General features: G+C 33.5%; 2 protein-coding genes across 3 annotated transcripts; both read left to right on the top strand.

Annotated features, from left to right (window-relative positions):
• The first annotated feature begins 9,112 nt into the window (after nucleotides 1-9,112).
• On the top strand, nucleotides 9,113-15,491 carry LOC108338928 (uncharacterized). Its single transcript, XM_017576002.2, has 5 exons — nucleotides 9,113-9,333; nucleotides 9,574-9,671; nucleotides 10,147-10,246; nucleotides 14,421-14,603; nucleotides 15,200-15,491. The coding sequence occupies exons 1-5, from the start codon at nucleotides 9,277-9,279 to the stop codon at nucleotides 15,320-15,322; spliced, it is 561 nt and encodes a 186-aa protein (XP_017431491.1). The 5' UTR covers nucleotides 9,113-9,276; the 3' UTR covers nucleotides 15,323-15,491.
• Nucleotides 15,492-16,272: 781 nt separating this feature from the next.
• On the top strand, nucleotides 16,273-24,591 carry LOC108339000 (putative multidrug resistance protein). 2 transcript variants are annotated; one of them, XM_017576115.2, is made up of 7 exons: nucleotides 16,273-18,013; nucleotides 18,334-18,388; nucleotides 18,533-18,720; nucleotides 19,533-19,990; nucleotides 20,286-20,826; nucleotides 21,415-23,366; nucleotides 24,010-24,591. In XM_017576115.2, exons 1-7 carry the CDS (start codon nucleotides 17,834-17,836, stop codon nucleotides 24,380-24,382), a joined length of 3,747 nt encoding a protein of 1,248 aa, XP_017431604.1. In that variant the 5' UTR covers nucleotides 16,273-17,833; the 3' UTR covers nucleotides 24,383-24,591. The 2 variants fall into 2 exon arrangements, with proteins under 2 accessions (XP_017431604.1, XP_017431605.1); XM_017576116.2 differs by lacking the exon at nucleotides 16,273-18,013 and having other exon boundaries at nucleotides 18,332-18,388; nucleotides 18,533-18,712.
• Nucleotides 24,592-26,393: the final 1,802 nt, after the last annotated feature.

Here is a 26,393-nt window from a genome sequence, read left to right as displayed (position 1 = left end):
AATGGCCAAAAGAATAATTACTTTGTTCTAGTCAAAACATCACAGATTCAAAAGTACCCATTTCGGTTTTAAGGCAGATCAATACGGTTAAGAGAAAATCATGCAGATTTAGTGAAACCAATTCTTTCATGCAACGAAAGTAGTGTAGCATCGTCTTAATGAAAAAGAGCATGGCCAAGTCGACTTTAATGCAATCCACACAACCCAATCACTAAACAACATGATTCATAACAATTAACACAGTACAACAAAAAATAATCCCTTTATGTAGTATGGACTAACGCAACAATAAGACCTTAACTACACATGCACCAACCACAACGTGACAATGTACAAGTAATAATAGAACCCTAAACATGATTGAAACCAAGCACCTAAAGCAAAAAAAAACATCATATATGGTAACATCAAAGAAAAAGGAAAGTACCAACGACAACATGGCAATCTGCACTGGAAGGATAATTATATAAAACACAAAACAACTCTATAGTGAAATAGTCATCAAAACCAACATGATAACCCATCTAACACATAACAATAGCATGACCATAATTGCAAAGCATTACACAAAACTACACATCATATCATTCACATGTAAACATTGAAGGTTAGCTCCCCTTACCTCTCTTATAGTAAAAACTTCAACACCTATGTGTTTCCAACAACACGACTCAAAATTCCTTGCCCTTTTGCTCTTAGTAGGACCACAAACAATTTCTCCATACTCACGGTTCACTCAGTTTTTTCTTTCTATTTTACTGCGCTAGGTTTCTCACTTAGCAAAATTATTAGTATTCGACGATGAAACCTTGAACTTGCCATCAACTACACTCTCCTAATGTTTTCAGAATAATTTTATGTTAATTACCCATTTAATTGTGATTATATCTTTCCTTTTTCGGCTTTCAATCACATTTAAACAAAAATATGATAATATCACCATGATTGCATGTTAAAATTCTTATTCTTCATTACCTTATTTATATTAGTCTATTTTGTTTGTTTCCAGGTTCAACCTAAGCCATCTTCATCCTAAAAAAAGTAACAGAAAAATAAACTTACCTCAAGCTTAACGTCTTACACTAAACCAACTAAACTATCACAATTATCTTTGTTATATCCATGCACAAAAATTCACATAATCACATTCATACACAACACGTAAAAACACATATTTAAAATAAAGAAATGCATTTTATGCACACATAAGAATCAAACACATGACCATTAACCCATAACAAGGCACTCTAACCATGTATGCTACACTTTACGTGTGTTAAACATATAATTTCTTATTATAACATATCAAATTAACATTCAGTTACCTTTACATAACTTTATTTTTCATAGGCTGTTAGCATAAAGCTTAATAGAAGAAGTTTTGAAGATGTCTCAAAGTCAAGTCTTAAGTGCTCTTATTGCAAGAAGATCTTCGTGATGACTTGTTTTGTATTAAAGCTTTTGTAATTTAATAGATTTATGTATATGATGTGGTTTATCTTTGATTCTATGTAATATTTGCCTTAGGTTGCATTAAAATTCGTTTTGAAATAGAAAACCTCATTTTAAACTCAAGATAATCGATTATCAAATTGTAATAATCGATTATAAATAATCTATTATGACTTGCCATAATCAATTATCATGAACAATTATGAGAATTTTTAAGTAAGTTTTTTATCATTGTGCATTTATTAAATGCATAATCAATAACCATAAATGGATAATTGATTGTCACACGTTAATTAGTTGACATCAAATTTTGGAGGTATCCTTGAGTGAGATCTCTATAAATTATATTGAGGCTTTCATTCTAAAATACAAAATACAACATACGAAATAAGTTTATTTCGAAATTCTTATCTGCAGTGTGCAATGATATGTGTTTTAGGATTTGTATAACTCATATTCTGTGACTTTGAGAACTTGGTCTTTTGGCATAGAGCGAGAACTTTCATTGGGAGTGTAATTGAGTGTTGTTGTTGTTGCTAAGTTGAAAGTTTGTCATCCTTTATGAAGATTCAAGGAGGTATTCATCCTTTGTGAAGATTCAAAGGAGGTGGTCATCCTTCATGAAGCGTTGGGAGGAGGTGTTCATCTCTTGTGGGTTGTAGGGGAAGTGACTTTCATCTCTTGGGGTAACAAGAGAGGTGTTCTAACCTTCAACTTGATAATTTTCTTTATGATTGTAACCGTTTGTTGGTTTGTACTAGTGAAGCGTTAATTCTCAATTGAGATTAACAACTGGATATAGAATCTTTGTGATCCAAACCTGGATAAAAATTACCTGTGCAATTTTCTCTCTTCTTTACTCTTTTAATTTGTTTAAATTGTTTTAAGGAATTTATATTTACGTGAGAAAATTATTAAAAGAGCGATTTGCGATAAGAAACCAATTCACCCCATCTTGGTTTGTTGAATGCCTTAACCATTTCGCTGCGCCGCTCTAACAAGTGGTATGAGAGCTTGCTTTGATAGTAATTCAAAATGACGAGGAAACATCAAACCTTTACTGAGGGTGCCTTACCAATAGACCTTCATTTTTTAATGGAGAAAATTATGGTTTTTGGAAAGTGAGAATGCAAATTTTCATGGAATCTATTGATAGTGAGATTTGGGAAACTCTCACAAATGGTCCTTTTGTTCCTATTGTGTTTATTAACAATTTGCAGGAATCCAAACCGCGTGAACAATGATATGATGATAATAGAAGAAGATCCCAACAGGACGTAAAGGCTCGTAGCATAATATCATCTACTTTAACTATTGATGAATTTTATAGTATCTCAACCTATAAGACTGCTCAAGAGATGTGAGAGATGTTGAGAGTCACCCATGAAGGAACTGATGATGTTAGGAGAGTCAGAAGAAATACTCTAATCCAAGAGTATGACATGTTCTGCATGAAGTAAGGAGAAACTATATTAAATGTTTAGAAGTGATTCACACATATAGTGAATCATCTCATTGGATTAGCTAAGTCATTTGATGATGATGAATTAAATATAAAAATTCTTAAATCTTTGGAAAGGACTTGACAACCAAAGGTGACTGCCATTAGTGAGTCACAAAATCTCAACACTATGTCAATGACTCCATTGTTTGGTAAGTTGAAAGAACATGAACTAGATCTCGGGAGATTGAACAAGGATGAAGAGAAAGGAAAGAAAAAGACTTTGACGTTCAAATTTGAGATTGATAATAGGAAACATCTTAGTGAAGAAGAATACTTTAAAGAAGATGATTAAAATGTGGATCTCTTCATTAAGAAATTTAACAAGTTCATGAAGTCCAAGGTGAAAAGAAGATTTAAAAATGGGAAGAAGGAAAATAAGGAATCATCATCAAACTATCGCTGTTATGGTTGCGAAAAAAAAGGACACATGAAGGCAAATTGTTCAAACCCAAATAAAGGTGTAGAAAGAGGCCAAAGAAAATCTTCAAGAAAAAGAAGGCATATATTGCTTGGGAAGAAGATAATGAATCAACAACAAGCTCAAGCGACTCTGATGAGCAAGTCAAAATATTTTTGATGGCTGATGACATCTCTAAAAATCAAGTAAGTTCCTCTAGCGATTTAGAATATTCAAATTATAGTGAGAATGAATTACTTGACACCTATAAAGAATTATTAGTTGAATCAGAGAAATTAGATAATGCTCACAAGAAATTGAAGAAAGAATTTAAAAAATTAAAATCAAATCATGAAAAAAATTCTAGAAGAAAATAAAGATTTGAAAAACAACATTTTATATTATGAGAAAGGTAAATATACTAAAAGTGAAGAATGTATTTTATGTTCAAATAAAAAGAAGCATCTTGATAAAACAACCAACACTGAAAATAATAATAATTTAAAAATAAAAAAGGTGTTAACATCTTCACAAAAATAATTATAATTACTACGATTATAATTATGGTAATAAAATTAAAAATGTTCCTAAATATAATTATAATTATCATGATTATTATTATAAAAATCAAATCAAGTATGTTCCTAATTATAATCAAAATTATTATGATTATAATTAAAAATTAAAAATAAAAATAAATATAAAATAACTCATAAAATTTGTGTAAAGCAAGGAATTAATTAGAAAATCAAATGTTGCTACATGTTTTTATTACATGAAAAAGGATCATACATCAAATAAATGTAAAATAAAATATTACGGTGTTTCTTGTGGAGAGTTTCACTAGGGCTATAAAATAATTTAAATATTTGTCTAACTAACCTAAAAGACCAAGTATTTTTAGGTACAAAAATATTACTTTTCTATTTTGCAGGTTATTTCAAAATTAAGGAAGAAGCTTTTGGGTGTGCACCAAAACTTGGTAAAGTAAGGTTTGTCAAATTGAAGGGGAGATTTTAAAATGAAAACAAAAATTTGATAATTATTTATCTTTCTTCCTTAAGATACCAAATTTAGGGGTAGTTTATGTTTTTATAAGTTACTCAATAACGAGGAGTGCTTCTTTACATTCTTTATATTTATTTGTTATGATTTCAAAATTTATTGTATTTCCTATGTTTTGAATTATGCATCTTGTTTCCCTTTAATAAAAATTATGATAACTATTATTTATTTGTTTTACCTTTTCTTTTGGCTTATATTATGGAGAGTTTTATATTAAGGGGGGAATTTTTTTAATCATACATAGAGCCTTTTTAATAATGATAAAAAACGGGGAGAAATATGTTTAAAGACTTAATTATATTTATCTTTTGTCTACTAATCTCTTTTATTTTAGATATGTATGAGTTACAGATTAGTATAGGTTACAAGAGGCTTTAAACCAAAGGAGTTTTTCTATCATCATCAAAAGGGGGAAGATTGTTAACATATAGCTGAAGAGAAGAAGTTTTTATGATGTCTCAAAGTCAAGTCTTAAGTGCTCTTTTTGCAATAAGATCTTTGTGAAGACTTGTTTTGTGTTAAAGCTTTTGTAATTTAGTAGATTTATGTATATGATGTGGTTTATCTTTGATTCAATGTATTGTTTGTCTTAGGTTGCGTTAAAATTCATCTTGAATCAGAAAACCTCATTTTATACTTAAGATAATCGATTATCACATTATAATAATCGATTATCAACAATCAATTATGACTTGCTATAATCGATTATCACGAGCAATTATGATAATTTTTAAGCAAGTTTTTTTACCATTGTGCATTCATTAAATGCATAATAAATTACCATAATTGAATAATTGATTATCACATGTTAATTAGTTGACAATGAATTTTTGGAGGTATCCTTGAGTGAGATCTCTATATATTATATCGATACTCTCATTCTAAAATACGAAATACAACATACAAAATAAGTGTATTTCGAAATTCTTATCTGTAGTGTGCGGTGATAAGTGTTTTAGGGTTTGTATAACTTTTGTATTGGCTTTGAGAACTTGACGTGTTGGAATAGAGTGAGAACTTTCATTGGGAGTGCGATTGAATGTTGTTGCTATTGCTAAGGTGAAAGCTTGTCATCCTTTGTGAAGATTCAAAGGAGGTGTTGATCCTTTGTGAAGATTCAAAGGAGGAAGTCATCCTTTGTGAAGGATTCAGGGGAGGCGTCGATCCCTTGTGGGTTGCAGGGGCAGCGAGTTTCATCTCTTGGGGTAACAAGAGAGGTGTTCTAACCTTCAACTTGTTTATTTTCTTTGTGATTGTAACAAATTGTTGGTTTGTGCTAGTGAAGCGTTAATTCTCGATTGAGATTAACAATTGGATTTAGGATCTCTATGATCCGAACGAGGATAAAAATTACCTGTGCAATTTTCTCTCTTACTTACTCTTTTAATTTGTTTAATTTTTTTAAGGAATTTATATTTGTGAGAAAATTATTAAAAGAATGAGTTGCGATAAGAAACAAATTCACCCTCCTCTAGGTTTGTTGAACGCGTTAACCATTCCGCTATGCCGCTCTAACACAGGATGCAAAGTTCTTTGTTCTATAACAAGGAAATAGGACCATGCAAGCGTATGTTGATTTGTTTGAGTATCTAGCTCGATTCTCTACTCTCAAAACATGGGCAAAGAATGAAGGTGCAAGAGTTTGAGAAGGGTTTGCGACACGAGTTGATGAAGGTCATTGTGTCGATGAGGATCAAATAGTTTTCAGTTTTGTTAGAGCAGACCCAAATGGTGGAGCAATTGGAAGTGGACCCGAGTCAGGTTGTGAGAATGCAGAAGGGTAATTCTTTGGGTGGGCAACAATAGAAGAAGCCTTATGCTAGACCTCCAGAGATCATTCATGGATCCGTGAAATACTTTGAGTGTGGGGTAGCTCATCTTAGTTGGGATTGTACGAGACTCTCAAGCCATAAGACAAACGAAAAGAAGTGCTTTAATTGCCACACAAGCTTGGGCATTTCTCGATCTTTTTTCCTGAGAGGAAGACATGAAGTGGGGCGCAACAACAATAGAAGTATTATGAAGGTAAGCTATGGGAAATTAGGAGAGTGTTCATGAGGATAGGAACGTAAGCATCATTGTGAGGTAACTTAATTCAAGACAATTTTTCTTTGTATAAAAGACATGTATGTTTTGTTTGACTCTAGAGCTACGCATTATTTTATATCGCTTTTGTGTTTGGAGGAGCTTGGTTTACTTGTACGTGTCATAGGGTTTGAGCTAGTGGTTTCTACACCGACATCGAGACAAGTCTCAACTAGTTTAGTCTGTGTTAGGTGTCCCATTGAATTGGCGGGAGACAAGTTCAAGGTTATTCTAATTTGGTTGTCGTTTAAAGGGTTTGATGCTATTCTCGGGATGGATTGGTTGACCGCAAATCACGTCCTCAATGACCGTGGGCAACAAAAGGTGGTATTTCCAGACTTGAATGGTTTGGAGTGGATATCTTCATGGTAGGCTTTAAAGGACATCAATGATGGAACTTCTTATTTCATGGTGTTAGCATAAGAAATGAAGAAGATTTTGAAGAGAAGATCACTAGAGGTAAAGTAATAGTATTTGGTGGTGATTTCAGACAGATCCTTCCAGTAATTTCAGGAGGAACCAGATTAGATATTTTACATGCAACTATAAATGCTTCATATCTATGGGATCATTGTCAAATACTTTTTTTTATAAGAAACCATGCGTCTATCACAAGGTCATTTAGACAAAAACAAAGAAAAAGAAATCAATGATGGTATAATAGAAATTCAGATTCCATCATAGTTTTTAATCTTGGACTTTGATGATCCGATTAAAGCTATAGTCCGCAACACATACCCATACCTCATGCATATCTACTATGATTACAACCTTTTGTAGTCTAGAGGAATTCTTGCTGGTAGAATTGAAACTATGAATGGAATAAATAATTATGTTTTGTCATTAATTCCATGTACATCATTCAACTTAACAGTTAACTATGTTTATACACATGAATAACTTAGACTAATTCATTTCAAAATTGCAAGCTTAGAAAAACAACATTTAAGCTCTGATAGCATTAATAATACCTAAGGATTCACACAAAAGGCATTCCAACACGTTACACGAGAGTTCCTAAATACATTAAGTACATCTAGACTGTCAAATCATAACATTAGTTTGAAGATCGGGGCACTGATTATGCTTTTGAGGAACTTGGATCAAACCGAGGGTTTATGTAATGGTATTAGATTAGTAGTGACAAGATTGACAAACCATGTTATAGGATCAATGATTATTGGTGGGAATAAATGAAGTATATATACCACGAATGTTTATACGAGTGTTTATGTCACCATCATAATCACTATGGTCATGAAGTTTGCAATGATTTTTTCCTATACAATGACTATTAACAAATCCCAAGGACAATAATTAGCATCACTAGGATCATACTTACCACTCCAATTTTCAGTCATGACCAACTATATGTTGCAATATCTAGAGTATGTAGAAAAGATGGACTGAAAATACTAATCCATGACAACCAAAAATGCCTTTAGACTATACAACAAATGTAGTTTTTAAAGAAGTTATCCAGAATCTATGGCAAGTAATTACCAAACCAAATTGTCTTATGTCTTTATTACCACTTCTAACTCTAATTGTTCCATATCAAATTTAGCTTACAACAACACAACAAAAGGCTTGGTCTATAGGACTATCAAAGGACTCCACCCACATTTTTGTAACAACTTGGTAAATGTATCATTCAAACACTCTGATTATACGTAATCATGTTATCCTGTTACCTTAAACTTTATTGTAAATAGACAACTGTAAATTGTGTTTGCAAACTGAAATACCATATTATCAATTACTAGGTTGGGTACTTCTTCTTCCTACCCAAACACTTAACTTTAGCATAGAAATCATTCACAAAAACCACACCCGCATGAACAAAAAAAAGTTGTATCATGTGTACCAAGCAACATTTCTGCCTGAGTTGGAGCCGAGCTTGCCAAGCACAGATATAAAATTTGAGCACCAAGATATACTTCTACCATTATTTTGCATCCTAATAACCACCACACAACTACACATGGTCTTTTCTAAGTTCAGCTCATTAATTTTCTTATTGTAGCCCTGATCCATATTACTTCATACTTAATTACTTTAATAATAATATTTACAATAATACTATACAACCTAATTTTCATTGTATCTCATTATATAATAATTTTATTACTTTATATTTTTATATATAAAATAAAAACATTTATAAAATAAAATTCATACGTACACACACGGGTCACTTTGACTAGTATGATGAAAAAAAAACCATAGGGACAATTATTACAAAATACAAAATATTTTGAAATAACATATACTTTAAAAAGAAACGGTTAACAATTATATATTTAGAAAAACCAATTAACAATTATATTATAAAAGTTAAAACAAAAATAAAAATTATATACATTAAATAGAAATATCCTCTTCAGTATAGATTTATATAAATTATTTTATTATTTAAAGTTTATAATTGTTATTTTAAATTTAATTAACTACCTATAATAAAATTATAAAAAATATTTATTTTATATATTATTTTTAAAATAATTATGATAAAAGTTAATTTTTTTGTTATTATCATAGAAAGTAAAGAAATAGAAATACATAGGTGCATCTGTTGTTTTTAAATTAAGATATGTTTTAAAAAAGTCCTCTTTTAAAAAAATTAAATTAATTTGTTGAAACAATTATGAATGAAGGTTGGAGTGCAAAAACACTGGGGTTGTTGTGGGCACTGATCCAAGGTCGTACATCTTTGCTCAACTCATCGCCAAGCAGATCGCAGCAAAGCAGATTCTGAGAGTGAACTCCGACAATGCCTCCCGTCGCTCCTCGATCCGGCGATGCCATATTCGCCAACATCGAACGCGTTGTAAGCAACTCTTACCGAACCAAAACCAAAACCCTCTCTTATGCCCCATTTGGTTTTTCAGAAAATAACCCTGCAAGAGTTCCTCTTTCCCCTTGATTCTGCAACAATTTTCATTCCAAACAGTGGATTCGTCGATTTTGTATTTCTTTTTCCTTGAAAAATGTGAACTTTCTCTTTGCTGAAGTGTGTGGAATTCAGTGAGTTCGTTTCATAGGATCCTAATTGGTTTGGATTGTGCAGAACGCAGAGCTGTTTACTTTGACTTATGGTGCAATTGTGCGTCAATTGCTCACGGATCTGGAAGAGGTTGAGGAGGTTAACAAGCAGCTTGATCAAATGTAAAACTTTGAATCTCTCTCTTCTTCTGAATTAGATAAATGTGGATAGTTTATTGTTTTAGGTTAAAAAATATATATTTTTTGGCTTATTGGTTCAGTGTGTATTAATATGAATAAGGGTGAGCGTTTGGGATATGTTTGGGCTGGGATGTATAGTGGGAGGCTATCAGAGTTTGTCAACCTTTGCTCCTTGTAATAATAAAAACTCAGTTATGTGCCATGTGGAAATTTGTCCCGATTATGGGCATGTGGTGATCCTAGACCATAAAATAATTTCGTGTAAGGAAAGTAGGAGTGGAAAGAGAAAAGAAAAGGAAGAGAAGGAAAGTAAAATATGTGTGATCATACCAGTACGACATGGAGTGAAAGGAGATGAAAAAGAAAGAGGGTTTATTAGTATGATGTAATTACCCCATTCATATTTAGATTGCTTATATTGTGTAAGTGAATTTTGGTGGTTGATTGGTTTTTTCAGGGGTTATAATATTGGAATCCGTTTGATTGATGAGTTTTTAGCTAAGTCTAATGTCTCAAGATGCAACGATTTCAGAGAGACTACTGATGTAATTGCAAAGGTATTGTACTGTATTTTTTGGTCTCTACTTGCTGGTGAAAAATGTGTGAAGACTCATCCTCGTTGTACTGCAGAAAAAATTCTGCACTTCTGTTGTTCATTTGATCTATGTTATTTAATGTGCAGCTTGCTGAAATTAACTTGCAATTTAATGTTGTTGGTAGTATTAAAAAAGGGATGTTTTTGAATAGTGCTCTAATGATGCTTGTTAAGAAATCAGTAGAATGTTTTTCTCTGAAATCATGGTGAGAGTGGATTTGCGATATTAAATGTTATGCCTTCCTGGAAAATTTTTCCACTTTTGATTCATGAACTGATTCTTTTAAATGAAGCTAAAGCTTAAATGGACATGTTTTACAGAATTGTTTTACTTTTCTCTTCTCATTAAGAGGGTAATTCTTTATTATCTCATTTTCTCTCAGGCTTTTAATTGTATAATTTGAAAATTCATGTTACATCCTTATGAACTGTATTCCTAGTACGTATGTTAGTAACTTTTGTTTTATAGAAATGAGTATTTATTTTCATCTATACATGTCTTTTGAAAATACAACAATGGATTCAGGTGAGCTGCACCTTCTCCATACAATTTCTATTATTAAGTCTTATATGCACAGGTTTGTAGTTGGATTTTGGTTGTGCCCGCGTGTATAGTTAAAATAGTATGTTTCTGATATGGAATATACTAGGGTGTAGGAATTAGCTTAAATAAGAAGGTCTTCGACCCCTTATGAAGTGGAAATCCTTGGAAAAGAGACCTTTCTTTTTGTTCTGTTCATATTTAGAGAAGTGAAAAAATAATTCATTTCTTTAAATTCTTTTCTCTATTTGCTTTGTGGTTTCCTAGCAGATTTGAACTTGATTCTGCACAACACATTTGTAACCTTTTTTTATTCTGGAGGGAGGGGGTATAATTCCAATATAATGCACGGGGTAAGATTAAAAAATGAACAGCTCTTATGTTGAAGTTCATAGTGTGGCCGTTTTAAGTGCTATCTAAAAAGATTTATGCCTTAGAGCAATTGATATAATAACACGTTCCTTTGCAAATATAGACTTTCTATGAAAGGATGGGCTGGTGGAGGCCCAAAAGAAAAAAAAAGATTAAATTGTTAAAGGATTTTACATAATATAGTTAGAATATTGTTTAGTTTATAGTTTTATTCCCTGTAGTAAGATGGTAACAGTTGTACGTTCATCATTTTTGTTGGTATAGGTTACGTAAGAGTACTGTTCTCTACCCATTTGGAATATGAAAGTTTATCTTCTAGCTTCTGCTTAGCTTTAATGATAGCTTTTAGGCATTTAGAGTTTCTGAGCTTTATCTTCCTAACAATTTGGTGCTTTCATCCAGCTTACTCCCCTCCCATAGCCATCACCACAATGGAAGACAATCTCCAAGCTATTTTCCACCGGAAACTAGATGCCTTACAGACCCAAATCACCCGCTATGAAGAACAAAAAAATTCTCACAACACTACACGCTTACAATCCATTGATTCTTTTCTTGTCCCCTTCTCCTCTGCTATTAATGGTCTGTTCAACATGCTTGCAGTTGTCCCTTTATTCCACATCGTTGTATTTTCTCTTTGGGGTTACTCCCAAACGCCAAGTTTCCATCATACCATACACCAACTCCAACATATTCCACAATTGCAAAATAACAGATATCACCTCCACCTTCCATTGATGCAAATTATCCAAGATACAAGTTGCCATAACCACAACTGTTGCCGACACAGTGGCCTCCACAATGACCATGCAACTGCTGCCGGCACAATGGTCACACCAGTGGTCTTGACAACCAAGTTTTCCATTGTACCATGGGTTATGCTTTCCTGTATCTAACCCTTAAACAAGGGTTTCAAAGTTGCTTCCGATTTGGCAAGTTCGTGAAGATTTAGGGCTCACCATATTAGGGTTTTCTGATTTAGGTTGAGTGACGAAGCTCTATTTCTTGTTTGTCTCCTACAATTAACTCAACATTGTGCTTCGTCTCTACGATTTAGTAGTTGTCGCTCGCGTTTTGTCCTTGCTTGCCTTTTGCCCTTGTTCGCGGTCGTTGTTGCCACGATCTCGCCGTCACTGATTGTCGCATTGCGTCGTGCCTCCTTCAGTTGTCACACTGTTTCGCCTCTGATCGTGTGCTCTGTTTTTCGCATTCATCATGCCTTTATTTCACTAATATGCTCACAGCCCTTGGTTTGTGTCCTTCGTGTGGTGTAATGTAAGTGAAGCAATTTTTTTTTTCTGAAAAGTACTAAGCCTTTGTTCGTGTCTTTTTTTGCCTTCAACTGCTGCACTGTTTTTTTTTCCTTTATAGTTTTTAATAATTATATCATTAGAGGATTAGAGAATTAAAAATAGACACTTGATATTTTAATTTATGTTAATATTTTTATAAATAATATTTCAATAAATTTATTTATAGTTATATAATTTTGTGGACTTATTTAAATTAGACATTATTTATACAATTATTTTTTCATGTAAAATTTTATGAGTCGAGTACTTTGACTCACGAGTTTACGTAAACTCTCGAGTTTGATAACCTTGATCACATGTCACCCGATAGTGTGCTGCCCCACCGCACTTCCTTCGGATTCTCCTATGTGTTCACAACTTTCCCTTATACCTCCACCTCCCCACCCATGAAACTTTGTACCCATTATTGCCAATCACTCCTCCCCACTTTCGCATTTTTTGTTGACTCTACCCTTTTCCCAGCCATTAGATCGTTTTTTTAACAAACCCCTACAATCTCCATCTTTTCATCATGACTTTCCATTATTTATGTTGAAAGTCCCACATTGATTAGAAATAAGGCTAATTTACAATATATAAGTGGATGTAAATCTCATCTTACAAGCCGATTTTATGGGCTTGAGTTAGATTTAAAGTCCACTTCTTAACATAATATCAGAGCCATAATTTAAAGCCTATCCTAGTGAGATTTGTGTTTGTTGGACATAGTTCCACCCACTATCGGACTGTTATCAGACCAATCATTAATGTCTAGGCTCATGCTTGAGATGTTTATATCTTAGCGTGAGGGGAGTGTGTTGAAAGTTCTACATTGACTAGAGATAAGACCAATTTATAATATATAAGTGAGTGTAAATCTTACCTTACAAGCCGGTTTTGTAGGGTTGGTTTAGGCTTAAAGTCCATTTCTTAATAGTTTACATGTTCTAAAGGCAATTTTTGTTGATATATTTAATTGCTTGACCCTATAACATGATTGTTTCTTCCTCGTTTGCCCCAAGTTAACTTTCAACCACATTATTGGACCCCAATCTTTCCACGGCCTCCTATTTTCACGAACAGGTTCATGCAAATTTTAAGGACCTTGAGAACTAGGTCCAATGTGAAGTGGTGGATTGGATGGGCCTAAAGAGGCCAGAATGAAAATCAAGTGGCTTAAGGATTTTATAAGACGGTCTCAGAATACTGAAAATAACATTATTTATTTTAAATTTTTATTCCCTAAAGTAAGTGATGACACTTGTAGGGTCATCATTTAGTTGTTGGTACATTTTATATAAGTGTATTCCTTCATGCTCATATTATAATCAAGGAAAAGTATTAATGTTTATGTTTATCTTTCTTTTAACTATAACGGTTGTTTTTAGGGTATTTTCTAGTAGATAGTCTATAGATTCCTATCTGTCAACCTGATGATCAGATCCATGCTTTCGATAAGTGGGATTTTGGATTAGCTATTTTGGGAAAACAATTTCTCTCTCTATATGCACCTTTCAACAAAAGCTTATAAGAAAATCAATTATGTTACAAATGTAATCATTTGTTTAAGAATGATGAGTACTTATTTTTCTGGTCGAACCACTTGTTGTCACCAACTATTTAGTCAATCACTCACTTTGGTGAATTGTTATAGGAGGATATCATATATGTAATTCCTTTATGATTTTGTTCTATTATACTCCCTGGTTTTTGTCACATGTACTGATTGGTTTGGGCTACGGATGTTTATTTTAGGTATGTTACGTCTGGGTGACACTTTGATTGGTATGAGGTTCACAGCATTAAACATTCATTCTTGGTTGTCTGATCAACAATTTTTTGTTTGTTTATTAATTTTATTACTAGTAATGTGTATTTAAACGATAAGGTAAGTTTTTAATTTTATCAACTTTACTCTTGCTTTTTTACAGGTTGGTTTTAAAATGTTCCTCGGTGTTACTGCATCTGTGACCAATTGGGATGCTGATGGGACATGTTGTAGTATTGTCTTGGAGGATAATCCTTTGGTAGATTTTGTTGAACTTCCTGACAACTGCCAAGGTCTGTACTATTGCAACATCTTAAGTGGAGTCATTAGAGGAGCCTTAGATATGGTAAGTTCTGGTCCTATTTATTACTTCAATTTACTTGTTACTTCAACTTTATAGAACTTCAGTCTATCAAATACTAGTTATTTTGTTCCACTTTTAACAGTTAGGAAAGTTGGAAAATATAATAGTTTGATTACTGAATCCCTCCTCCGTGGTCTTCTAAATTTGAGTATTTTCTCAAACATGAAATAGATGACTCCTATATTGTTTGTGTAGCATAGTTGTAAATGGAAAGGGAAATTGTTTTATCAGTTTTTGCTTTCCGAGTTGTTGTTTACATTCTATATAAATCCTTAAAATATTTTATGAATGAATTCTTTTTGTGCAGAACTAGAAATAAAGTCAATGTTTAGCTTGATAATTTCCAATTTTGGGAAAGTTAAAATTGACCAATATCATGTCACTGAACTCAATCTGATTAAATTACTGAACACCTTTATGGTAGTAAATTGCCCTGGAGGAAAATGAGGCATGGTATGTAATATTCTGTTATATCTTGGGAATTGGGAATCATGGTGAGGCATTAAGGGTTTTTTTTTTCCACACCATAAGCTTTTGTTCTTTATTTTTAAACATGTTTCCCATATATCTATGTACAGGTGTCAATGAAGACTGAGGTAACTTGGCTCCGAGATGTGCTTCGAGGCGATGATGTGTTTGAGTTGCAGGTAAAACTTCTCAAGCATGTTCCAGAAGAGTATCCATACAAAGATGATGAGTGAATTTGTTTTTGTAGTGTTGTATACTCGATATTTTTATTACTTCATTGCTGCAGTATTAGATTGCCATATTCTGACTTGTCCTATGTGTATTTTGATGAAACACTATATACAGTAGAAAATCTTTAATTAAATCATTATCATATTGGTTTTGATAGTGAGCTACAATCTACATGATTTCTAAGGGACCTTTAGATTTTGAGTTCTTATTATTTTTCTCATTACATGATATAGATGCTCTAACTATTTGATTATAGTTAGAAAACATATTTCATGATTAAAATATATTTATGTTTGGAATCCCTGTATTATCAGTAATTGTATATTCGAATTACCTGATGCTTTTTGGATTATAATGTTCCTCGGGATTTAAGATCACTTGTTAATATAACTTCAGGTATATGTTTTTTTCCTCCTATTTAGATTTCTCAGAGATGCTATTTGTCGTGTACTGGTTTTTTCTCTTCTGAGAGCATCATGAATGGGAGCTCTTAGAAGTTCCTTATGTTTAAGGAAACCTTCCTTGTATTTGGAGCTTCGATCGTTACAACACTTAGTTTAGGAGCGTTCCTTCAATACAAAAAATTTCAGTGAGTTTTTTAGCAACAGAAAATATTTTTTAAACCAGAATTGAACCAAAGAAGAGGGAAAATAACAGGTGTGAGATCATCAAACATCCAACAAATGAAATAAACACTTAACCATAATAGAAGCTCAAAAGTAAAGAGAAAAAGGTAGAACAGATATGAGATGAAAAAATTTATAGTCATCCATATAAGAAACTTTAGAAAGGAGGTGCTCTAAATATAACAAATTATCATTTTATTCTTAATTTTGTTCTTGAGATTTGTATAGGAAACACCGAAGACAAAAACATTTTTTTTTTCTGAAAATGCCAGCTTATTCTTCTTGCAGTCCCGTATCTTTCCTATTATGTTTTTCATATTTTACAATATGAGAGGTGTAAATAATTTTTTCATTGAAGTAATTTAGAAAACAAAATTTTATTTTAAAAAAAAAACTAGTTTCCTCTTGTGCTCTCATTTCCCGGGAAAATTTTGAAGGAGAAATTAACGTGGCAATTCCGTTTTATATTTTACTTTATACGAAATTTTAAGGAGTTGAAAGAAAGATTTTATGAAGAGTGGGAAAAAAAACCGTCTTTATCCAATAGGACTCGTTTGGCTAACGAAAATCTCCACGGACATATCACTAATTCACTAATGACAGCAATGATTGTGTAAAATCTCGACACAAGTAACCATGTTGTCATTGGTATTATTATTATATATATGAAAAAAAATTAATATTTCATTAAAAATACAAAATGATATTTATTTTAATTCTTCTAAAGTTACCATGATACACTTGAATAAATGCTAAATAAGCACCCAAAAAATACCACTGCTATACCCTCGAACAAAAGAACACTTTCCACATCATAAAAAGATAAAAATACAACAACTAAATCCTTCCAAGTGGCTCAAAGGACGTCGAAGAGCAATTTTTTAGAAAGCTTACTAATATTAAATGGTGAAAGATGATGTTGAAGGAAACTGTTACTGCAAATTCTCCTTGTATGAGAGGAAACACAGAGAATATGTGCAACAAAGATTGACTCAAGTACCTCTTGCTGAGTAAGGCCGGCAGCATATTCTTATTTAGTAACGGATCACATTCCTTAACGACAAATGGCAAATATATAGAGATTGTTGTAGCTGCTCAGATCGAAGTGTGCACTTTCATCCAAGAGCGTTGATATACAATCAACCAATTAAAAATTATCTTAAATATGATTTTTAATTATACAAAATAATATAATCTTACATGAATGTCTTTAAACTCACTTTTTCACTCTCTCTATATCTATCTATTTACTTATATGGTTTGTTTTCTTTGTTGTTTTTCGGGTAGAATGATACCATTGAAGGCAAGTACATTCTGATAGATATCAAATGGAAATTTTGGATTCCTCGAGTGAGATTGGCCCTACATAACAATGCAAAGGTAGAAAGACATTTCCAATACACTTGTCTTGGAAATATCGGATCATTGCCTTATGAAGTTGGCAACAATACTTGACTTGGTCCAATTGGCAACACATCATATCCACGATTATAACGGGAATAATTCTTTGCATGAATCTATGTCATTGTAAGAAGTGCAAAAAGACACATTAACAGTGACCCTCGTGGAATTTTGTGCCGGGCTAATAAACTAGGTGCAACAACAACAACTATCAAACACTACATATATCAAATTACACAAACAAAGTTTTCAAAGTTTGAATAATGTAATTGCCCGGCCAATTCCACTCTTGCATGTTGTATCCATTACGGTTTTGGTTGAAAAAAGACAACAGTAAGAGCCATCTGTTGGCTGCTGATTTTGCTAAGAGAATATAGTTAGTATATATTAGTCTTTTTTGTGTTTTCACTGAGATTGGTTACAAAACTACTGAATCTTGAAAAAATAAATTGAGGGGTATCTCTTCATAGGGAGAGTTAAGGGGAAATGGGGAACAATAGTTTGTTTCGTTATGCAGATGGAGTGGATAGATTGCTGATGTTCTTTGGGACCTTGGGAAGCCTTGGAGATGGACTACAGACCCCTCTAATGATGTACATTCTTAGTGATGTGATCAACGCCTATGGAGACAAAAATAGTCACTTGCAAATGCATGATGTGAACAAGGTGAGCTTGTTCAATAAAATCTGTACCCTTCTTCTATATACAACTGGTGTACTATATGTGGCAGAAGTGCATCAGCTAGTTTAGTAAACAATTTTTCTGGAAACTGCTTATGTTAACTTTTTGGCAGTTATTTGATTTAGAAGTTAAAGTTGTCATGTGAGTTTCAGAAAAGAAGTTATTTGTCTCTCTAACTATAAGTATTATGAAACTTTAAGAATTCATTGGATCATGCACGTAGAAACTGATTTATGCATCTATGAAGAATACCACTTAAGCAAGGTCTTTCCTATGATTACTCAACAATTTTGCATTTTTTTCAGTATGCGTTGAGGCTTTTTTGTGCTGCACTTGGAGTTGGTCTTTCAGCTTTTATTGGTAAGTTGCACACTTGGTAGCTCATTTACTTCCCTAGAAGATTTAACATCAATTTTGAAGTTATGCAATTAGCATTGCTAGCATTAGAAAAAGCAAATCTAACTACTTTTCATGCTTGATACCAATTGATGTTGCCTACTACAGAAGGAATATGTTGGACAAGAACTGCTGAGAGACAGGCTTCCAGAATGAGAATGGAATACCTAAAATCAGTCCTAAGACAAGATGTCGGTTTCTTTGACACACAGACTGGTGGCTCTTCAACAACCTACCAAGTTGTTTCACTCATTTCCTCAGATGCCAATACAATCCAAGTTGTCTTGTGTGAGAAGGTTTTTCTGCAGTTATGCATTTCTAGTTCTTGTTTGGAATTCAGTGATGATCATGATCATAGATCTCCAAAAGTAGATAGGTCTTCTGGTTTAAACTAGTACATAAAAAGTGCATTAGCGACATATTTATGAGTAAATAGTGTATGCAGAAATAGTGTAAGAGACTTTTATACTGTTATCTAATCATAAATTCTCTTATTTAGTAAGTTCTATGACTTTTACCTTTTACCATAACTATTTTAAAAGTCATATCAATGGTCAAGTCGTTTGGCGTAGAAATTTTTTTGTTAACTGTTGGTCAATGATACAATAACGCAACTGTTTTAAATGTTGACAAGTCTACCATATCAATTGAAAAGGAACCTATTATACATGGAAGAATAAAGCATATCAAGAATAGACATCATGCAATTAGGGAAACAGAACGAAATTTCTATAAATTTATTCTTTGATTTATACTTTTTCTACCTGTGTCGAGTAAATACAACATTTGTAATTATTACTTTTTGTGCAATGTGAAACATGGCTTTGTAGCTCCACAAAAGCAACTCTTTGAGTTTATTTGAACTTTTGTAATTGTTGTGACTGTTAAGTATTTCTTATGATAATATTCAGATTCTTTCTTCCTTTTCATCTCATTTTTGTTCCTTTAAAATTTATTCTGCATTTAATGTAATTTTTCCTCTGTTGTTAACGTGAATTTGAAATCTAACTAATTTGGTAACGTTTTTAATGGATGAGTTTCAAAATCTGATAATAGCAGAACTCTTCATTTCTGTTTTATTAATTTATATTTTCTTCTTTCTGTGTAGATACCTGATTGCCTGGCTTATATGTCAACATTCCTATTTTGCCACATCTTTGCATTTGTACTTTCATGGAGACTTACATTGGCAGCCATACCACTCTCTGTCATGTTCATTGTTCCAGCACTTGTATTTGGGAAGATCATGTTGGACCTCGCAATGAAAATGATTGAGTCTTATGGGGTTGCCGGTGGCATAGCAGAGCAGGCAATATCTTCGATAAGAACTGTTTATTCATATGTTGGGGAGAATCAAACACTAAACAGATTTAGCAGCGCACTTCAGAAAACACTGGAATTTGGAACAAAGCAAGGTTTTGCAAAAGGGTTAATGTTGGGAAGTATGGGGGTCATTTATATAAGTTGGGGCTTTCAAGCTTGGGTTGGAACAATTCTGATCACTAAAATGGGAGAACAAGGTGGCCATGTGTTTGTAGCTGGCTTCAATGTTCTCATGGGAGGCTTGTGAGTGATTTTCTCATCTTTTAAATTCTAGTCTTTCATCGAACTCCAGATTCTCTGTTGGGTTTTTTGGTGCTGTCCTCTGCTGAGGATTAAAAGTACAATGATGTTGGTACTTTCAAAATCTTTTTAATATATTTTAAAACATCAAAATCCATGCCTATGAATGTATTTTGAATACACAACAGAGTAACAATAGAGAAAAACCCAGCAGAGAATCCAAATTCTCTTTCATCATATAGTTCACATTTTTAATCTGACATGTTAATGCTTATATGATTAACTTAATGAATTTCAGGAGCATTTTAAGTGCCCTTCCAAATTTAACTGCCCTCACAGAGGCAACTGCTGCAGTCACACGTCTCTTAGAAATGATTGATCGGGTGCCAACCATAGATTCTGAAGATAAGAAAGGAAAGGCCTTGTCATATGTGAGGGGAGAGATTGAATTTCAAGACATCCACTTTTGTTACCCATCTAGGCCAGACACACCAGTCTTGCAAGGATTCAATCTCACTGTTCCAGCAGGCAAGAAGGTAGGCCTTGTGGGAGGTAGTGGTTCAGGTAAATCCACTATCATAGCCTTGCTTGAAAGGTTTTATGACCCTATTGAAGGAGTAATACTCTTGGATGGTCACAAGACTAACAGGCTTCAACTGAAGTGGTTGAGATCCCAATTTGGTCTTGTAAATCAAGAACCTGTTCTCTTTGCCACTTCCATAAAAGAGAATATATTGTTTGGAAAGGAAGGAGCTTCAATGGAAAGTGTGATAACTGCGGCTAAAGCAGCTAATGCACATGATTTCATTGTCAAGTTGCCAGATGGATATGAAACTCAAGTAAGTTGGTCTCAACTTGTTTCCTCAGATGAACTATGAAAACAAACTAATATACATAAAGAGGAGAAAAAGAGGGAAACAGAACGAAATTTCTATAAATTTGATTGTGTTTTGAGCATGCTTCTTTTGAAATTTCATTATAATATCATTTAAAGGTTTCTACCTAATACTTTATAGCACCTAAGCACATCAAAATAGTTTGATCTTTTCTATTGTTTTAAATTAACAAGACTTTATTCCCCTTTTTATTTTGGTCTCTACATCCGAAAAATCAACACTTCAGTTTGGTCCTTACATGAAAAAATGTTTATAAATTGATTCTTACTGTTTAGCAAAGTCATTGCAGTTTCAGATTTTGCAGAGTTGACTAACATTTAATCCTATTTGGCATCATGCTATCTTAGTAAATGAACAACACGGCAAAATCTTTAACCTGCATACGTTCAATAATGGGCATGTACTAATTTACATTGAAATCTACATGTTATATAAAAAAAACAGTTAAAAGTAGAGAACTAATTGTATTTAAATCTTTGATGTAAAATTCCATTAAATCCTTGTTATTGCAAACCACCATGGTTTTCCTAGGTTGGGCAGTTTGGGTTTCAGTTGTCTGGTGGGCAGAAGCAACGTGTTGCCATAGCAAGAGCCTTGCTAAGGGATCCAAAGGTTCTCTTGCTTGATGAAGCTACCAGTGCATTGGATGCTCAATCTGAAAGAGTGGTGCAAGCAGCCATTGATCAAGCTTCAAAAGGAAGGACAACAATTATCATCGCTCACCGCTTGTCCACAATTCAATCTGCTCACATGATTGCAGTCCTTCAAGCAGGGAGAGTCATTGAAACAGGTACTCATAATGAGCTCATGGAATTGACTGATGGTGAGTATGCTCACATGGTAGAGTTGCAGCAAGTAACATCCCAAACTGATGAATTCAAACCTTCCAATCTTCAAATAGAAGGAAAGAACTCTCACAGGATGAGCATTCAACAGAGTCCAGCTGTAAGTTTCAGATCAAGCACTGTAGGCAGTCCAATGTTGAATCCCTTCAGTCAGGGGTTTTCCATGGGAACACCATACTCATATTCTATTCAATATGATCCTGATGATGATAGTTATGAGGATAACATGAAACGAGCTAATCATCCAGCTCCTTCACAGTGGCGTTTGCTGAAAATGAATGCACCTGAGTGGGGAAGAGCAATGCTAGGAATCTTAGGAGCAATAGGGTCAGGAGCAGTACAGCCTGTGAATGCATACTGTGTAGGAACACTTATATCAGTTTATTTTGAAACTGATAGCTCTAAGATGAAGTCTAAAGCTAAAGAACTGGCCCTCATTTTCTTAGGAATTGGTGTTTTCAACTTCTTCACTAGTATTCTTCAGCACTATAACTTTGCAGTTATGGGAGAAAGGTTGACTAAAAGAATAAGAGAGAAGATGCTAGAGAAGTTGATGACTTTTGAGATAGGGTGGTTTGATCATGAAGAGAACACAAGTGCGTCCATTTGTGCAAGATTATCCTCTGAAGCCAACTTGGTCCGTTCCCTTGTTGGAGATCGACTGTGTTTGTTGGCTCAAGCAGTTTTTGGGTCTGTCTTCGCCTACACTCTAGGACTTGCGCTCACATGGAGGCTTTCCCTTGTGATGATTGCAGTGCAGCCATTAGTCATTGGAAGCTTTTACTCAAGAAGTGTCTTGATGAAGAGTATGGCCGAGAAAGCTCGTAAGGCACAAAGGGAAGGAAGTCAACTTGCAAGTGAAGCTGTTGTAAACCATAGAACCATAACTGCCTTCAGCTCTCAGAAAAGAATGTTGGCACTTTTCAAATCCACAATGGTAGGGCCTAAAAAGGAGAGTATTAGGCAGTCATGGATTTCAGGCTTTGGTCTTTTCAGCTCTCAGTTTTTCAACACTTCATCAACAGCACTGGCTTACTGGTATGGTGGGAGGCTCTTGATAGATCATAAAATAGACCCAAAGGAACTCTTCCAAGCATTTTTAATATTACTCTTCACTGCTTACATAATTGCAGATGCTGGAAGCATGACTTCTGACTTGTCCAAAGGAAGCAGCGCAGTTGGATCAGTTTTTGCAATGCTAGACAGGAAAACTGAGATTGACCCTGAGACTTCATGGGGTGGTGAGAAAAGGAGGAAAATAAGGGGTAGAGTTGACCTAAAAAATGTTTTCTTTGCATATCCAACTAGACCTGATCAAATGGTTTTCAAGGGCTTATCTCTTAAAATTGAAGCTGGGAAAACAGTGGCTCTAGTAGGGCACAGTGGTTGTGGTAAATCAACAGTTATTGGTCTTATTGAAAGGTTTTATGATCCTGCAAAGGGAACGGTGTGCATAGATGAGCAAGACATCAAGTCCTATAATTTAAGAATGCTGAGGTCACAAATTGCATTAGTGAGTCAAGAGCCAGCCCTTTTTTCTGGCACCATACGAGAAAACATTGCCTATGGGAAAGAAAACACAACAGAATCTGAGATAAGAAGGGCAGCATCTCTGGCTAATGCTCATGAATTCATAAGGTACGAGAGAACTGTAAATAAAAGATTCAAAAAGAAAAGGTCTTTCAGTTCACTTTTTCTAAACATTCTTTGTTCAGATGCAAAAATTTCTTTCATTTTCCTAAACACAACATTAAGGAAACAAATAAGAATTAAAACTGACATACCTGCATGCTCAGGCTGCTAGAGAGAACAGCTAAACAATAGGTAACATTTGATACAACTTTTTTCAATTTCTCTTTTCCTTAAAAGTAAAAGCTTCTCTAATTAGCTTATATAGAAGCTCACATTTATTGAGAAAGTGACTAACATGAAATAAGCAGTTTCCATAATAAAAAATCAAACAGGGTTTAGCTTTTTATATAACAAGTAATTGTTTCCATAAGTAGTTTGTCATAAGTTATCATCTGCAAATATGTTCTTCCAACTAGCTTATAGAGGCTAATTTTATGTTTTAGACATTGTGTTTGGGCCACCTTATCCCGTCAAGGAGAAGAGAAAGAAACTCAAAATGTAGCTACTCTAAACATGACATAAATATTAAGTTTTGTATTGGCAAAATATTTTACGAAGTTAAACCGCATTAGCTCACCTTGAAACCTTCTTCCTCTTGGCCCTGACACCTTCTTTGTCTTTTTTGTCTTGATGGTGTTTGTGATGGCAGTGGAATGAATGATGGGTATGAGACATACTGTGGTGAAAGAGGAGTTCAGCTATCAGGAGGTCAGAAGCAAAGAATAGCATTAGCTAGGGCGATTCTGAAGAATCCTGCAATACTTCTTCTAGATGAGGCTACAAGTGCACTTGATAGTGTGTCAGAGATCTTGGTCCAAGAAGCACTAGAGAAGATAATGGTTGGAAGAACATGCATAGCAGTGGCTCACAGGCTCTCTACAATACAGAAATCCAACTACATTGCTGTGATTAAGAATGGGAAGGTTGTGGAACAAGGTTCACATAACGAATTGATTTCACTCGGACGCGATGGTGCATACAATTCTCTTGTTAAACTGCAAAGTGGTAGCTCTCCTAGATAAAATTTATTAGTAGTTGTAATATATGCTAGATTTTTTTATTTTATTTTTCTCAGTTGCTTTTCTAAGACAATAACGTACAAGTTATCGTAGAATTCGGGATTTCCCATGTTTGCATGCTTGAAAGCCATGTGAAAAGAAAATTCGGAACTATTTGTCTGTTTCAGGAGAAAGATTTATTGCCCTGATACAAACCAGTAAACTTTGCTTCACTGTTATACTTTATGGATTTGTTCCTAGTTTTATTTCTTTCTGAGTATTTTAAGAGGCTGTGAGTTAGATGTGGGTTCCTCCACTTACATATATACATACCTATATAAATATATTACCACTTCTTATACCATAAAAAACCACTATAATATTATCAAAGTTAAAATAATTATATTTAATCAATTATTTGACCTAATTATTATTAATAAAAAATTTAACTGTTCATATTAATGTTATTTACGATAAAATTTTTGGTTATTTTAAAACATTTTATCCATTTATCAAACTAAAAGATGACATATACATATATATATATATATATATATATATATATATATATAAAGATATATATATATATATATAAAGTGTTGAATATAGTGAAAATTATGTATGAGATTAATCTTCCTTGTATTCAATATACCCATAGGGTCCTCTATTTATAATAGAAGAAATGTGGACTAATCCCAAATACAAATAAGAAATAATAACAAACAAACTAAAGATAAAAGATAAAGAAAAGATAAAATAATATATCTAACACTCACCCTCAAGTTACTGCATACAAATTGTATGTACCAAGCTTGTTACTAATATAATCCATAAAGACTTAGTGAAAATATATGTTTCTACACTCGAGTGACACCAAATTGTTAATGATTTGTAAGACGACATAGAAGACGAAATTCCAACTCAAAAAACTCCCCTTGAGAAACAAATTTGAGAGGTTGCTTCATGTAAATCTTTCTTGCAAATCACCATTGAGGAATGCATTGTTGACATCCAGTGGATAAAGAGGTCATCGTTGGAGAGCCACCACGACTATAAATAAACTAAAAAAAGTCATCTTTTCCATGGGAGAAAAAATATATATGGACGGGTCAAACGCAATGATGACAAAAGGAAGGTTAGAAGAGACGACGGTGGAAGAAGCCATGGATGAACATGAGAGAGAAACCATAAAAATCCAAGATTCTCTAATCAAGGCTCCTAAGAAAGAAAAAAAAGCACTCTCAATGCTCTAAATAACTACTTGAGAGGAGACGAGACATGCAACAACGCACGATGAACCCGAAAGAGGAAAACAAGTGACCTCAATGTTCTGAATTGCTACTAGACATGCCACCATGCACAACCAAAAAGGAGCAAATTCACAACTTTTGAGAGCGTGTAGGAGCTCCGATGAAGGCGTTGTTGATGGCATGGTAGTCGCATGGCCGAAACGATCAAAACCATGTGATCGTCGGTCGAAACTAGAACTTTGGTAAAGGCAACGGTAGACGATTGCGATGTCGGTAGCGGTAGAAGATGACGTTGCCAGTAGTGCTAGATGGCGTCGCCGTCGCCAGTGACGGGTGTAATGTAGAGGCAACAAAAAAAATTTCTTCAAAAGAACTTGACTCTAGATACTATGTTGAATAGAATGAAAACTATGTATAAGACTAATCTCTCTTATGTTGAATGTACACATATGATCCTTCTTTAGTTATAGTGAAAGAAATATAGGCTAAGCCCCAAATACAAATAAAAAATAATAACAAACTAACTAAAGATAAAAGATAAAAGATAAAAAAAAAAGATAAAATAATATATCTAACATAAAGTATACATAAACTTACTTTAGCCTTAACGAAATTTGAAGTTTATAAGTGTTGAAATTGATATTATTTATGTAGACCTATATAGACTACAAGAAGGAATAAAAAGAAAGGAAGGGAGGACATTGCAATATTTATAGATGCGATTTTATTTAGGACTAAAATTCATGAATATTTAACGACGAATAATTATTTATTGACAAATTTTG

The sequence above is a fragment of the Vigna angularis genome, chromosome 5 (genome assembly GCF_016808095.1).
Source record: "Vigna angularis cultivar LongXiaoDou No.4 chromosome 5, ASM1680809v1, whole genome shotgun sequence".
Classification (NCBI taxonomy): Eukaryota; Viridiplantae; Streptophyta; class Magnoliopsida; order Fabales; family Fabaceae; genus Vigna; species Vigna angularis.
This window is presented reverse-complemented; position numbering and strand designations above follow the sequence as displayed.